The sequence below is a fragment of the Mauremys reevesii genome, linkage group 16, assembly GCF_016161935.1.
Source record: "Mauremys reevesii isolate NIE-2019 linkage group 16, ASM1616193v1, whole genome shotgun sequence".
Classification (NCBI taxonomy): Eukaryota; Metazoa; Chordata; order Testudines; family Geoemydidae; genus Mauremys; species Mauremys reevesii.
Genome location: NC_052638.1, coordinates 39,897,772 through 39,911,896, shown reverse-complemented (window position 1 = coordinate 39,911,896; position 14,125 = coordinate 39,897,772). Strand labels below are relative to the sequence as shown.

Sequence of the window (14,125 nt, the reverse complement as noted above, 5' to 3'; positions counted from 1 at the left end):
GCTGGAACCCTAGGGCCTGAATGACGGTGGCACTGGTATACACTGCGCATGTGCACGCTGTTCCACTCATTAATATGTCGCCTGGTGAACTGCAGCAACATTCCCCTCTTCGTGTGACAGTTAAAACCCTCCGGGTGGTAACGTGCACCCGGGGCCGCCAGGGTTCCTCCTGCTGGGTGCGGAGGGAGCGGTCGGCGTCCATCTTCCGATCCCTCCCATTGGTTGGCAGAGCCAGCCGTGGGCGGGGGGGCCGGTGCTGATTGGAAGCGGCGGGAGCAGCTGGTGTTCCGCTAGCCAATCCGCTCCCGTCAGCTGATGGGTGTGTTGCGCGGGCCAGGCACGTGTGGGAGGGCAGCTGCCCGCATGGGCTTGCAGCGCCGGGCAGGACCCAGCGGGGTGCGCGGGGGAGCTGGAGCTGGAGCTCGGTGCAGCGCCGGGGCTCCCTCGCTGGGCCTCTGCAGCCCCCGGCATGGCTGGGGAGAAGCCCCTCACCGTGGTGACCTGCACAGCCCCTGTCAACATCGCGGTCATCAAGTACTGTGAGTATCCCCTGCCCCTGTGGGCTGCCGGTTCGGTGCCCCCCGGCCCTCCCCGGTCCCCGGGCAGCGCCCCCCCCCCGTGTGCCCGGCCCCGGCCCTCCCCGGTCCCCGGGCAGCGCCCCCCCCGTGTGCCTGGCCCCGGCCCTCCCGGTCCCCGGGCAGCGCCCCCGTGTGCCCGGCCCGGCCCTCCCGGTCCCCGGGCAGCGCCCCCGTGTGCCCGGCCCCGGCCCTCCCGGTCCCCGGGCAGCGCCCCGTGTGCCCGGCCCTCCCCGGTCCCCGGGCAGCGCCCCCCCCGTGTGCCTGGCCCCGGCCCTCCCCGGTCCCCGGGCAGCGCCCCAGAGTGTGGTGGGGACCGCGTATTCCCCAGTCACCCTGTTCGGTCCCGTGTTCCCTGCCGGGCGGGCCATCATTGGAGGCCATCATTTGTGACTTTGGCTTGTTCTCTGTTCCTGAGTCTGCAGATGTTGCCCTTGTTTGTTTGTCTCAGTCTCTGCCGCGGAAGCACCTCCAGCTGTCATGGCCGTACCCACTGTAGAGGTTAATAAATTACAACAGAGGCCGTGGTAACTAATCAGCACCGGGTGAGGCAGGCAAAATGAATTCTGCAGCTGTGATCTCGTCAGACCTGTTTCTTGTAGCCAGTTCGCTGTGGATTATTTGGAAGTGACTTGTGTGTCTCTCTCTTCCTGCATTTTTGGGCTCCTCTGATGGGTCTCCACATGCCTGAGGGTAGCTGATGAGGCAGGAGCCTGAGTGATTTGCTGAGAGCCCTGTTCTAACGACTGGGGGGGCTCGGTGCTGATTTTACCATCTAATCTCTTCCAGGGGGGAAGCGAGACGAAGAGCTGATTTTACCCATCAATTCCTCTCTGAGCGTCACCCTGCACCAGGACCAGGTTGGTATGAACTTGTAATACAAGCCCAGGAAAGATGTTTCTTGGGAGTGAATTGGAGCTGAGCAGGGGCAGCTCTAGCGATTTCGCCGCCCCAAGCAGGGCGGCACGCTGCGGGGAGCGCTCTGCCGGTCGCCGGTCTCGCAGCTCCGGTGGACCTCCCGCAGATATGCCTGCGGATGCTCCACCCCAGCCATGGGACCAGCGGACCATTCGCAGGCACGGCTGCGGGAGGTCCACCGGAGCTGCCCTCCCGGCGACCGGCAGAGCGCCCCCCGTGGCATGCCGCCCCAAGCACACGCTTGGCATGCTGGGGCCTGGAGCTGAGGCTGCTAGAGAAGAGAGATCATTAACAGTGGGACTGGAGCAGAGTGGGGGGTTTCATTTGGGAGTGAAAACAGCAGACACTTTTCTTCTGGGAACAGTTAGGCAAATGTTCAAGGAAAGAGGTTGTAACTTTTTCCCCCAAAGGGCTTGGACATGATGTACCACCACGGGAGAAACATCTGCCCCAAAGTGCTGTAAACCCCATTGTAAGCATGTCATAGAAATCTTTCCCCTCTCTACTTTCTATGTTGTTGTCTTGTGCGTTCCCCAAGGGCCAGTCCAAGTCCTGTCTGTGGCTCCTGTCCCTTCTCTTGGGAGAATATTCCACAGCCTCCTGAGTCACAGCATCTGGATTTATTTCCTGATATTTACCCAACATTTTCCCTCTTCTTATTTTAATCTCATTTGGCCCAGTCCCTCCCTTGGTGTAATCATTAACTCCTGAGAACTCAGTGGAGTTCCCTTTGCCCCTTCGGTTTTAGATCCCTGTGATCTGGCCCTCTGCAGTGTTTGAACTGGCATCTGTGCTTAGAGAGATGTATCCGTCCACGTATTAGCTCCCCCGCAGGGCGAGGGGGGTGCAGCCTGGTGGAAAGGCGGGCACTTGGGATTGGAAGGGCTCTCAGGTTGGCCCGTGGCCTGTGCTGAAGTGCTGCCTAGTCTCGGGTAGGGTGACCAGATGTCCTGATTTTATAGGGACAGTCCTGATTTTTGGGTCTCTTTCTTACATAGGCTCCTATTACCCCCCCACCCTCCCATCCCAATTTTTCACATTTGCTGTCTGGTCGCCCTAGTCTCGGGTGACTTGTTGCGCCTCAGCCCCGAATAGATACTTAGTTTAAACTGCACTTCTAGGGCCTTGGGAAGGTCATGGCCAGTCTCACTCTCATAAAGGTGAGAGGTGCCAGCCCATCTCGTGGCTGTCAGGGATGCCTCTTCCCATGTTCCCACCAGAAGGAGTATTGCCTGGTGGCAGGAACACCTGGGCTCTCTCCCCACATCTGCCACTGGCTTGCTGTGTACGGCCTTGGGCCAGTCACTTCCCAACTCTGTGCCTTGGTTTCCCCATGTGTAAAGTGGGGATGATAGAATTTACCGACCGCTGGGGGTTACGCGGCTGTGAGATTCCAGGTAAGCGATGGTATAAATAGACCGGCTAGGTGGTATTATTATCCTAGCAAAATGTGTAAGCCGCTGCCCTGTGGGCTAAGGGGTTGGGGGCCCCTAGCTTTTGCTCTATGTACACGTGCGGTGGGAGTGGAGCCGCTCTGTAAAATGAAGTAAACATTGCAGAGAATCCGGTCACACATTCAGCAGGGCAGGGTGGCAGCCTGTGTGGGGAGAGGGTGTCCGGCGGGCAGGGTGCTGGAGTGGGAGTTGAAAGATCATGGTTCTAGTCCCACCTCTGCCACTGACCTCTGCTGACCTTGGGCAAGTCTCTTCCACCTGTGTCAGCTCTTCAGGGGACTGTCTCTCTCTACCTGTGTACAGCGCCTAGCACAATGGGAGTCTTTGGGTGCTGCCGTGACAGAGCAATCGTGATGAGTCAGAATAATTCTAGGCTTTTGTTCTTCCTCGTCATGAATAGAACGTGATCCACAGCCCCCTCTGGGGTCGGGGATGGGGGCTTCGTGCGGCCCCGTGGGTGGTGCATAGTGGCCACTGCCCGGGGCGGGGCTCAGCACCAATCCCCGGAGCGAAATCTAACTGTGCGCTTGCACGGCGCTGGGGCGCCCCCTGCAGGCCCTGGCTGCAGCTCAGCGCACTCTGATCTCTCCCTCCCAGCTTAAAACCACCACCACAGCCGCCATCAGCAGAGACTTCAAAGAGGACCGGCTCTGGCTGAACCGGGAGGAAGCCGACGTCGGGCACCCACGGCTGCAGTCCTGCCTGCGGGAGAGTGAGTATCCTGGTGGTGGGCAGGGCGGGCGCAGCCAGCTGGGCTGGTGTGAGCAGCTGGCATTGCCAGGGGGCAGGCCCCAGTTTGAGCCCCCAGCTCTCCCGTGCAAGGGCAGTGCCATGTGCCTCAGGGGGGACCTCTCCTGGTTGATCAGGGAACTGCACAGTCTCTCCCAGACCTGGGACTCCGTCTAGTCATTATGCTCACACCAGGCCACAATACAGGACTGAGAGGTGTGTAGGGGCAGTGCAAAGGAAGGGGCTCATTGGGCTCCCAAAGCGGGCAAGTCCCCTTACCTGCGGGGAGGGCAGGCGGTCGAGGTCTGTCTCAGCCCCTTGGGTTTCCCATATACTTCCAAGTTGCTGGGAGCATGATCCCCACTGGGCGCGCTCAGTACCTCCCTACAAGGCCATATGCAAACTGCAGGTGGGACTCCTGGGGTCCATTCCCAGCCATGCCACTGGTTCCCCACGTGACCCTGCACAGGATGCCGCCCTGCTCTGTGCCTCGGTTAACCCCTCTGTAAAACCTCCCCCCTATTCTTCGGGGATCGAAGGGCTGTATTTAAAGCTTGGGAAGTGCTTTGAGACCCTTGCTGATTGTGGGGTGGAGGCTGCTTCTCTGGGACGTACCCCACACCCTGAAAGTCCCTTGTGCTACCCCAGCACAGGCCCTCTCCTCCCCTGCCCAGAATCCATCCAGGAGAGCAAGGAGGGGCATGCAGATACCGCTGGCTGGCACCATGGCCCTGCTGCTGCCGCCTCGCTCATCGTCTTCTCTCCAGCACCCAAGGGGTTAATTCCCAACACAGGCAGCTGGTCCCACTGGCTGGGGGGAGGGGGTGTCAGGTGCTACCCATGGACCTGCCACCTCCAGCCCAGCCCCCGTGGAACCCACTGGGGCAGGTCAGATGCCTCCTGAAGATCTAAGCTCCACTCTGCTGTGTCCTGCAGTGCGCCGCCTGGCCAGGAAGCGGAGGGGTGGCAGTGCTGGGGCCGCGGCCCCCCTCAGCCTGGCCTACAAAGTGCACGTCGCCTCGGTGAACAATTTTCCCACGGCGGCCGGCCTGGCGTCCTCAGCAGCGGGGTACGCCTGCCTGGGTGAGTGCGTGGGTGTGAAGCCTGCCCCGGGTCCTGCCCCACCCCGCTCTCGGGAGCGGGTGGGGTGTATGCGCTGGGCTGTCCCTGCTCCTGGCTCTTGAGAGGGGGTGCCGGGCTGTCCCTTCCCCCACACACACCCTGCCCCCAACTCTGGAGGGAGTGGAGGGTGGGCTGTCCATGCCCCCACCCATGCCCTGTACCGGTCTGCTGTGGCCCCCCCTTCCTCCCCCGTTGCTGGGCCATGCTACAGAGGGGTTGGGAGAGAAGCCTTCGGGGGGCCGTCTGGGGACAAGTGACCCTGGGATAGGCCCAGGGGGCTGGATGCTGGCGGCGGAGAATCCAGCTGGGCAGAGCCCAGGGCCAGGCCCTGTGGGTGGGGAGCGAGTCCCCAGGCCGCGCTCACCTCACCCCGTCTCGTGTCCCAGTGCACACCCTGGCCCGGCTGTACGGCGTGGAGGGTGAGCTCTCCGAGGTCGCCCGCCAGGGCTCGGGCAGCGCCTGCAGGAGCATGCTGGGGGGCTTCGTGCAGTGGCTGATGGGGGAGCAGCCCGACGGCAAGGACAGCATTGCCCAGCAGGTGGCGCCAGAGACACACTGGCCGGAGCTCAGAGTGCTCATCCTGGTGGTGAGTGAGAACCGGGTGACAGCCCAGGGGGTCTGGTACCCCTAGGTCACAGCATCCATCCAGCCTGAGCATGGGGGTGGGGCAGGAAAAGCATTATGGGATGGCGAGAGCTAGTGGCTGCTTCTGCGCCAGGACTCCTGGGTTCTGTTCCCAGCTCTGGAAGGGAAGTGTGGGCTAGTGGTTAGAGCAGGGACCTTGGCATCAGGACTCCTGGGTTCTGTGCCAGCCTCTCCTGCTTACTAGACCTTGGGTGAGTCACTCCCACTACCTGTGGCTCATTTTTCCCCTGCAGTCCCGGGCCTTCCTCCCGACGGGGCTGGCGGTACGTTCCCGACGGGACTCTGGCTAATAGGGCTCTCGCAGGCAGTCGCTCTCTGAGCCTGAGAACTGGGCTCTGGTGTTTGCTGTGCCCTCACTTGGGAGGGAGAGCAGCGTCCGTTCCCGGTGTGCTGGGGGGGCGTGGAGTCAGCGTGGTCTTGAGGGTTTAGGGGTGAGATACTCCCAAGGATGTCACAATTTGGGTGGGGCAGCTGACTGCACCCAGGTGGTGAGATCCGCTCCCCAAGCATCTGGGGGCCGCTGCACCTTCTTCTGGGTGGGGAGAGCCCTTGGGGATGCTGATGCCAAGTGCTTTCTCCCCCCGCAGGTAAGCGCTGAGAAGAAGCCGGTGGGCAGCACGGCTGGGATGCAGACAAGCGTGGACACCAGCCCCTTGCTGAAGGTTTGAGGCAGAAGCCCTGTTCTCAGCCCTGTGCCACCCGGGTGGGGGCAGGTGTTTCTCTTGCTCACGTTTGATCTAGCTGCCCCTGCGATGCTGCACTGGAGTTTGGAATAACCCCAAATCACTCAAATCCCAGAGCAAAGGAGGCCTGCGGCTAACTCCCCCCTCCCTCACCTCCCCTGTGCTCCAGCACCTGCTCCTGGAGCCATTCTGGGGGGGCGTGTTTGACTCCTGACCCTGGAATTGTGGGATTTGGTGGCATCTAAACTCTCCTGCTTCGGGGTCTGAGGTGACCTCTAGCTAATGGTGGCCAGGAAGGGGTGGGTGGGTTATTCCGTCCGTGCTGTCTGCAGGGCTGCCGGGCCAGATGTCCTGCTCCCTTGCAAAATCTGCCGGACCTTTGAGTGCGTTCGGTGATGTTTTTCCAGCTCCTTCCAACACAACGAATCCATGTCAGTGCTACTCGGGCTCTGGTCACCAGAGTGACTGAGCGCCTCTGACTGCACTCAGAGAAACTGCTCATTGCCGGCGGGCTGTAAGGCAGTGTGGCTGGAGCCACTGAGACCCACTAGCTTTGAGTCTCCTCCTCCGGGGCTGCGGGATCCGAGGGTGTTGCCTGCACGTTGGGGAGGTTTTACTAGTGGGTGGCCGGGCTGTACCCAAGTGGCCATGGGCCGAGTTTTCCGACAGCTGCGGGAACATCACTGACTGTGTTAACAACTCAGCCAGCAGCGGCATTGTGATGTGACTGGGGGCGTGTCTCGGGAGACCCTTTGTAGCTGAAGCACTAATTCTATTCCAAGGGTGGGAGGGAGATTTGGGAGCCCCCGCTCCCACCCTCCGCATCCCCTTCAAAGCAGGACAAAGCAGCTGTGCTCTGGCCCCTGGTGGGGAGGGACTGTTCGCAGTCATGCTGGAAGGGCATAATGAGTGAGGTCCCGCAGGGATCAGTTCTGGGTCCCGTTCTGTTCAGTATCTTCATCAGTGATTTAGATAATGGCAGAGAGAGAGAACACTTATAAAGTTTGCAGTCGATACCAAGCTGGGAGGGGTTGCAAGTGCTTTGGAGGACAGGATTAAAATTCAAAATGATCAGGACAAACTGGAGAAATGGTCTGAAGTCAATAGGATGAAATTCAATAAGGACAAATGCAAAGTCCTCCACTTAGGAAGGAACAGTCAGTTGCACACATACAAATGGGAAATGGCTGCCTAGGAAGGAGCACTGCTGAAAGGGATCTGAGGGTCAGAGTGGATCACAAGCTAAATGCGAGTCAACAGCGTAACACAGTTGCAAAAAAAAGCAAACATCGTTCTGGGCTGTATTAGCAGGAGTGTTGTAAGTAAGACACGAGAAGTAATTCTTCCGCTCTACTCCGCACTGATTGCGCCTTAACTGGAGTGTTGTGTCCAATTCTGGGTACCACATTTCAGGAAAAATGTGGACAGATTGGAGAAAGTCCAGAGAAGAGCAACAAAAGTGATTAAAGTCTGGAAAACATGACCAAGGAGGGAAGATTGAAAAAACTGGGTTTGTTTAGTCTGGAGAAGAGAAGACTGAGAGGGGACATAACAGTTTTCAAGTACATAAAAGGTTGTTACAAGGAGGAGGGAGAAATATTGTTCTTAACCTCTAAAGAATAGGACAAGAAGCAATGGGCTTATATTGCAGCAAGGGAGGTTTAGGTTGGACATTAGGAAAAACTTCCTAACTGTCAGGGTGGTTAAGCACTGGAATAAATTGCCTAGGGAGGTTGTGAAATCTCCATCATTGGGGATTTTTAAGAGCAGGTTGGACAAACACCTGCCAGAGATGCCTTGAGTGCAGGGGACTGGACTAGATACCTCTCGAGGTCCCTTCTAGTTCTATGATTCTGTGACTCCTCCAGCTCTCCTGTCTCTGACCCTCTTCTGGCTCTTTCCCTGCCTTTGCAGGGGCGTGTTGGTGGGTGGGGCCTTGCTGGGAGCAGCCCCCCTCAATGGTTGTGGGGGGTGGGGGCAGGATTAGAGAGGGTGCGGTCCACCCCCCCCACTGTGATGAGGTGCCCTCACTATATGATGGTGCCAAGGAGATAGCACAGGTGCCCAACGTAATGACTTTATGGGTCTCCCCATCCCAATGTAATGGGGTGCCCCCCTCCTCCCGATGTAACTGTCCCTGTCGCCCCATTGCAGCACCGCGCAGAGGCAGTGGTGCCGGAGCGCATGGCCCAGATGATCCAGTTCATCCAGCAGCGAGACTTTGAGGGCTTTGGCCAGCTGACCATGAAGGACAGCAACCAGTTCCATGCCACCTGCCTGGACACCTTCCCTCCCATCTTCTACCTCAATGACGTCTCCCGGCGCATCATCGCCCTGGCCCACCGATTCAACGCGCACCACGGCAAGACCAAGGTGGGCTCAGGGCGGGATACGCGGACGGAGCTGACATCAGGGGTGCATAGCCTGGCACTTTGGGCAGGGCCTACTGGTTCAGAGAGGGGCTTGTCCTTGTACCAAGGCGACAGGGTCAGGGGACGAGTGTCGGAGCCCCGGGATTGGAGAGTGGTGCCTGTCCGCTCAGAACATGTGCCATGTACCGGTAGAGCCATTGGCCACCCCTTTGAGATCTGCTGTGCCAGGCGCTACAATAGGATTGTGGGAGTTGGGTGCCAGGGGAGAACATGGTAAAAGTCTCCCAAGAGTCCTTCACAACCGTGTACAATTGTCCACCATGCGCTGCGGCTTGGAGCAGCACTGGGAACTCGGGGGTACGTGCCAAGAAGATGCCACTTCCAGCGCAGTCAGGGTGCCGGGGCGGGACAGTGAACAGGTGTAGGGCTGCACTGTTGTGACCGCTACGCGGGAGGTAACTTCCTAGTGGAGTGATGCCCCGTAGAGGGCTCCGGTGTGACAAAAGGCTCCTTGCTGCCCCAGAGGACCTGCCCCTAGGAAGCCAACTAAAATCGGCCTCCCCGTGTGAGTGATTTATCCTGCCTGCCTTCTGCTGCCTACCCTGCAGCACCTACCCGCCTTCCCCAGTGACTAACCTTCAGCAAATCTCCATCACACGTCCCTGACTGTTTGTGGGAAACGTGTGAGATCCTGTGGCCCCAATCCCTGGGACGTGATGGAGTCGAGCAGTTGGTGGATGAGCGGACGAGGTGCAGTCGGCTCACATGCTTCAGGGGGCCTGTTGCTCTCTGCGGGGCTCAGGGAGGGATCCCCATCCCAGATGCAGCCTTGCCCATGAATACTGGATTAAATGGACCCCTGGGCAGGATCTGTTTGCCCACCCAGCCGTGCTAGCACCAGCCCCGTTGTGTGGCAGGGGGAGGGAATGTGCATCTCGCTGGGGGCAGATGAAACAGGAAGCAGCTGCTGCTTTTCACGCTGCCTTCCTCGAGCAGGTGTTTCTCTCTGGCCAGCCCCGTTCACCCGCCCCCTGAACTCCCTGCTCGGGTGCCAGTGTGCTGCAGGGCACCGACTGTGGAGACATGCCCTGGGCCAGCAAAGGCTGCAGCTGTGGGACCGGGCGAGTGTTTAGGACCCAGGGCACCGAGCACTAACCACGTCCGCTCTGTCGTAGGTGGCCTACACCTTCGACGCCGGCCCCAACGCTGTGGTCTTCACCCTGGCGGACACGGTGGATGAGTTTGTTGAAGTGGTGAAGTGCAGCTTCCCTCCTGAGTCTAATGGAGACCAGTAAGTCGCATGCGGTGTGCTGGGGGCTGCGGGTCGGGATTGAGGGGCACCAGCAGCGGGGCGTGGGACAGTGCTGCTCAGCATTGAGGGGTATCGGTAGGGCTGTGGAAGGCTGGGGTTCCCAGGCCTGGGCTAGCAGGGGACGGGGCTGCAGGCTGGGATTGGTTTAGGGCTGTCAGGAAGCGCTAGTGGGGTCTGCCGCGATGGACTAAGGCGGGAGGTCTTGGAGTTGGGTCTCGGCCTGGAGACAGAGCCAGTCTGCAGCAGATGAGGGGGCAGCCCGAGGCGTCCTGGTGCAGGGGGCGGGTGGGGGATGACTGGGAGAGCAGCGACTCCCAGCCCCATTTGACCTCCCATCTCCACTCTCTTGGGGTGTGCACTGCCTGCCCCCACCAATACCCCCTTTGCGCCTTCGCAGGTTCCTGAAGGGGCTGCCGGCCAGGCCTGCCTCGCTCTCGGAGGAGCTGCTCTCCGCTGTGGTGCTGGAGCCTGTTCCTGGGGCGATCCGGTACATCCTCCTCACCAAGGTACGGCGCGGGGCTGGGCCTGAGGCAGGTGGGGGGTGCTGTCGCAGACCCGGGCCCATCCACGCTGGGGAGCTCGAATGTGGCTGGACCCCAGGCTTGACTGCCTGCAGTGGCAGAAAGAAACCGTGTTTGCTCGGCCTGGAGTGAGGAACGAGGAGGGCAGGTCTGTTTGACTCCCCTCTGGGTCTCTGGCCACGCTCTGAACCCGAGTCTGAATTGGGGTGGGAAGGGGGGCTTAGGTCCTCCTCCCCCATCCCCATTGCAAAGGCTGGCTCCTTGTCAGGACAAGCCCTGTGCCATGGGGAAGCGCCCCAAGATTGTGGAGCCGGTTCCTTGGGCGGGTCTGAGCACTGTGCAGATAGACTCTCTCATCCAGGCCTTGTCTACACTGCCACTTTCTCGCTCAGGAGTGTGGAACCCCCGCCCCCCGAGCGCTGCAGGTTTCAGCTCTGTAAAGCGCCAGTGTAGACAGTGCCCCAGCGCCGGGAGCTGCACCCCTTGAGGGGCTGGGTTTTTTACAGTTCTCTCCCCCAGCGTTGGTGCTGCAACAGCGCTTTAACGTTTCTAGTGAAGACAAAGCCCGAGTTCTTTCCCGGCAGCTGGCCCCGCCCCACGCTAGCACCTGCTTCCTCTTTCTCTGAGCACTAGCGAAACACCCAGCTGTCCCCTAGCTCATCAGCCGCGTGGAATCAGGGCCTGCAGGAGTCATGTGGCTCCCAGCCATGGGTTTGGCCAGTGCTGGTGTGAGAGGAAAGCAGCGCGTGATGCAAGGTGTCCCCTGGCATCACGGGGTTAAATCCAATGTACCCACCAGAGTGCAGAGGGGAGACCTGGGGGCAAGCATCCAGTTAAGGGCAGGATGCAGGCGACATTGGAGGGGGAGCAGGCTGCTGGTGCTGACTTCGTCATCCCAGATTGGACCGTGAGGTTTGCAGATCTGCAGTGGCAGGAGACAGACCACCGGCCTGCCCACCTCTGGCAGTGCAGTGCTCAAAGGGGGCTTTCTTCTAACTTCCCCCCTAGACAGGGCGGTGCTGTCTGAACCCTCTGCTGTGTACGTAAAGCCCCGTGTCTGGGTCCCTCGCTCGTAGCACCCATGGGGTCCCAGCAGCCCTCTCCAGCTCCCCTCTGTAATGTGTGGCTTTGTTCCTCTTGTAGCCGGGGCCAGGACCTCAGCCTCTGGACGATCCCAGCCTACATCTGCTGGGAGCAGATGGGCTTCCCCGCCCCAGCGCTTGAGCGGCCCCCTGCGGAGCAGCCGTCTGGCACCCTTCAGCCTCAGGGAGACACGCTGAGCAAAGACACCTCCAGCCCACGGGGAACGTGGGTTGTGACGATGCTGTTTCAGTCGCTGGCTCTCAGGAGAGTGAAGAGGCGTTCGGGGCTTGGTCTTGGGGAACCTGTCCCAGCAAGGCTTGGGGATTGCCGGTGAGGTACAGTCTGGGAGAAGGTTTTCAGGTCCTGCTGTGCCCGCTGCTCCCTCTTGGGGGATTTAATGCTGGGGAAGAGCGCTGGTGACCAAAGCCCCCTCACAGAACACACGCCGCCTGGCCAGTGGCAGGGCCAGTGGCCCCGTGCTGCCCAGCCAGGGCTGCTCCCCGCATCTGCTGGGGCCCCTCAGGAAAGGAGGGTCCTATCTCATGGCCAATTCTGCCCCCAAAGGAGGGCAGTTGTGATGAGGCTGCTCGTCTGCTAGGAAAAGGACTGAGACACCACGGCAAACCGCTTCGGATGGGAACAGCTCCTGGTGCCAGCTGCCCCAGGCTCCTTTCTGGTGGGGCCTGATCTGGACTGACCTAGAGATGAAGGGCCCACCCATCGCCTTAGCCAGCCGGTGCCGCTCTCCAGCACAGATCACCCCGTCCCACGCTGCACTGAGAAGCTGGGTTTTAAAAATCGAGCAGTAGGAGCAACTTTGAAATGTCCCCGCTTCCTTGTTGGTTTTTAGGTGTAAATGCCCATGAATATCACTTTCTGAACCCAAGTGTCTGCTCAGTTTTTACATTCCTGCCCTGCCTCCCTTCGACCTGTTAAGGTCCAGCGGGAGACACCCAGAGGGATGGGGGGGAGAGGGTGTTCTCCAGGAAGAGGCTGGACATGAAGCAGGTAGATTAAATTCCTGCATTACGTTAGCAGCACTAACCGGTCCAGTCCCACCACGCATGTAGGATTGTTTCTTTCCATGGTGATTCCACAGCTACTTTAGCAAACATTTGGAATAAAAGGATAAGAGGAGATATGATTGCACTCTTTAAATATATCAGAGGGATAAACACCAGGGAAGGAGAGGAATTATTTCAGCTCAGTGCTAATGTGGACACGAGGACAAACGGATATAAATTGTCAGTCAGGAAATTTAGGCTTGAAATTAGACGAAGGTTTCTAACCATCAGAGGAGTGCAATTCTGGAACAGCCTACCGAAGGAAACAGTGGGGGCGAAGGACCTCCATGACTTTAAGATTAAGCTAGATAAGTTTATGGAGGAGATGGTATGATAGGATAACGGGCTTAGTCAATAGGTCAATTAAGTGCCACACTGGTAATTAGTACAATGGGTCAATGATAGGATATTGTTAGCCTTTTTCCAGAGGGTATGGCTGGAGAGTCTTGCCCGCATGCTCGGGGTTCAGCTGACCGCCATATTTGGGGTCGGGAAGGAATTTTCCTCCAGGGTAGATTGGCAGTGGCCCTGGAGGTTTTTCGCCTTCCTCCGAAGCATGGGGCAGGGGTCGCTTGCTTAAGGAGTGGGTGGATCGGCTTATGTGGCCTGCATCTTGCAGGAGGTCAGACTAGATGATCATAATGGTCCCTTCTGATCTCGAATTCTATGATTCTATGAAAAGCCCTGGTGTCTGGGGCAAATTCTGGTTACGTTCTGCCTACCTCCCATTCCCTTATGCAGTTCCAGTTGTAGGAGTTATTCTTCACTTCCCCTCTTAATAACAACCCCGCCACATGCTGCTAGCGCAGGGGTCCCCAACGCGGTGCCTATAGGTGCCATGGCGCCTGCTGGGGCGTCTAAGAGCGCCAGTGTACTGGCCGGCCGATGAGCATCCCTGAAATGCCGCCAACAAGCTGCGTCATCCAGAGGCGATTTTCGGTGGCGAAGCCTATTGACTTTGCCGCTTGTCGGTGGCATTTCGGCAGATGCTCGTCCGCCGCCACGGTCCTCCATGGCTTGTCCAGATGAAAAAGGTTGGGGACCACTGTGTGGAATGCTGGTGCTGTGTGCTGCTCAACAGCTGCAGTGTTCCACCCCAGAGGCAGCTGCATTTCAGAGGTGGGTCGGATCACTAGTGTATACAGCCACTGCAGCACTTGAAATGGAAGACATGTCGTAGCCAACAGTTCTAGCAGCTGTAGTGTTCAGAATCTTTTCCTCATGTCCCATAGCTCCTCCTGTTATCAGCCCGCTTACTCATGAGGAACTTGGCTACAGGCTGCCTGGTTAGTGGGTGGTTTTTTGTTTGTTTTTTTTAAAGCCTTTCCTCATAGCTCATTCCAACACCTTGGTGGCTCTTCTCCTCTGTGCTTGTGACCTAGCTGGTCCTGATGAAATCCCCAGTTTGGCGGAAGTTCTGGGGTGAGGCTTGCTATAGAAATAGTGTTGCCCATTCAGAAATTCAGGGGGGCTAGGGCTGTCAGTGGGGTAATGTGTGTGTGTGGGGGGGGGGTTGCGTCACCTCCTGGGTCAGAGTAAAAGTTGAAGGGGCAGGTCCAGAAATGTGTGTAGACCATAGAGCTCTGCCCGATGGGTATCTCGAAGGCCGGGGTGGTCACCTTGCTGGCCCAGGAGGAAAGTGGCTGA

The 14,125-nt window shown here is 58.9% G+C and overlaps 1 protein-coding gene across 1 annotated transcript; it reads left to right on the top strand.

Moving 5' to 3' along the window:
- Positions 1 to 316: 316 nt before the first annotated feature.
- Positions 317 to 12,300, top strand: MVD (mevalonate diphosphate decarboxylase). The gene is made up of 10 exons (XM_039503904.1): positions 317 to 539; positions 1,365 to 1,435; positions 3,545 to 3,659; positions 4,613 to 4,759; positions 5,185 to 5,384; positions 6,031 to 6,105; positions 8,281 to 8,499; positions 9,674 to 9,789; positions 10,208 to 10,316; positions 11,475 to 12,300. Exons 1-10 carry the CDS (start codon positions 470 to 472, stop codon positions 11,553 to 11,555), a joined length of 1,203 nt encoding a protein of 400 aa, XP_039359838.1. The 5' UTR covers positions 317 to 469; the 3' UTR covers positions 11,556 to 12,300.
- The last annotated feature ends 1,825 nt before the right edge of the window (positions 12,301 to 14,125 follow it).

Excerpts from the sequence above, each read along its gene's own strand:
- MVD (XM_039503904.1), top strand. The coding sequence starts at position 470 with ATGGCTGGGGAGAAGCCCCTCACCGTGGTGACCTGCACAGCCCCTGTC. Across the intron at positions 540-1,364 it reads CATCGCGGTCATCAAGTACT|GGGGGAAGCGAGACGAAGAG; the intron begins GTGAGTATCCCC and ends AATCTCTTCCAG. Across the intron at positions 10,317-11,474 it reads GGTACATCCTCCTCACCAAG|CCGGGGCCAGGACCTCAGCC; the intron begins GTACGGCGCGGG and ends TTCCTCTTGTAG.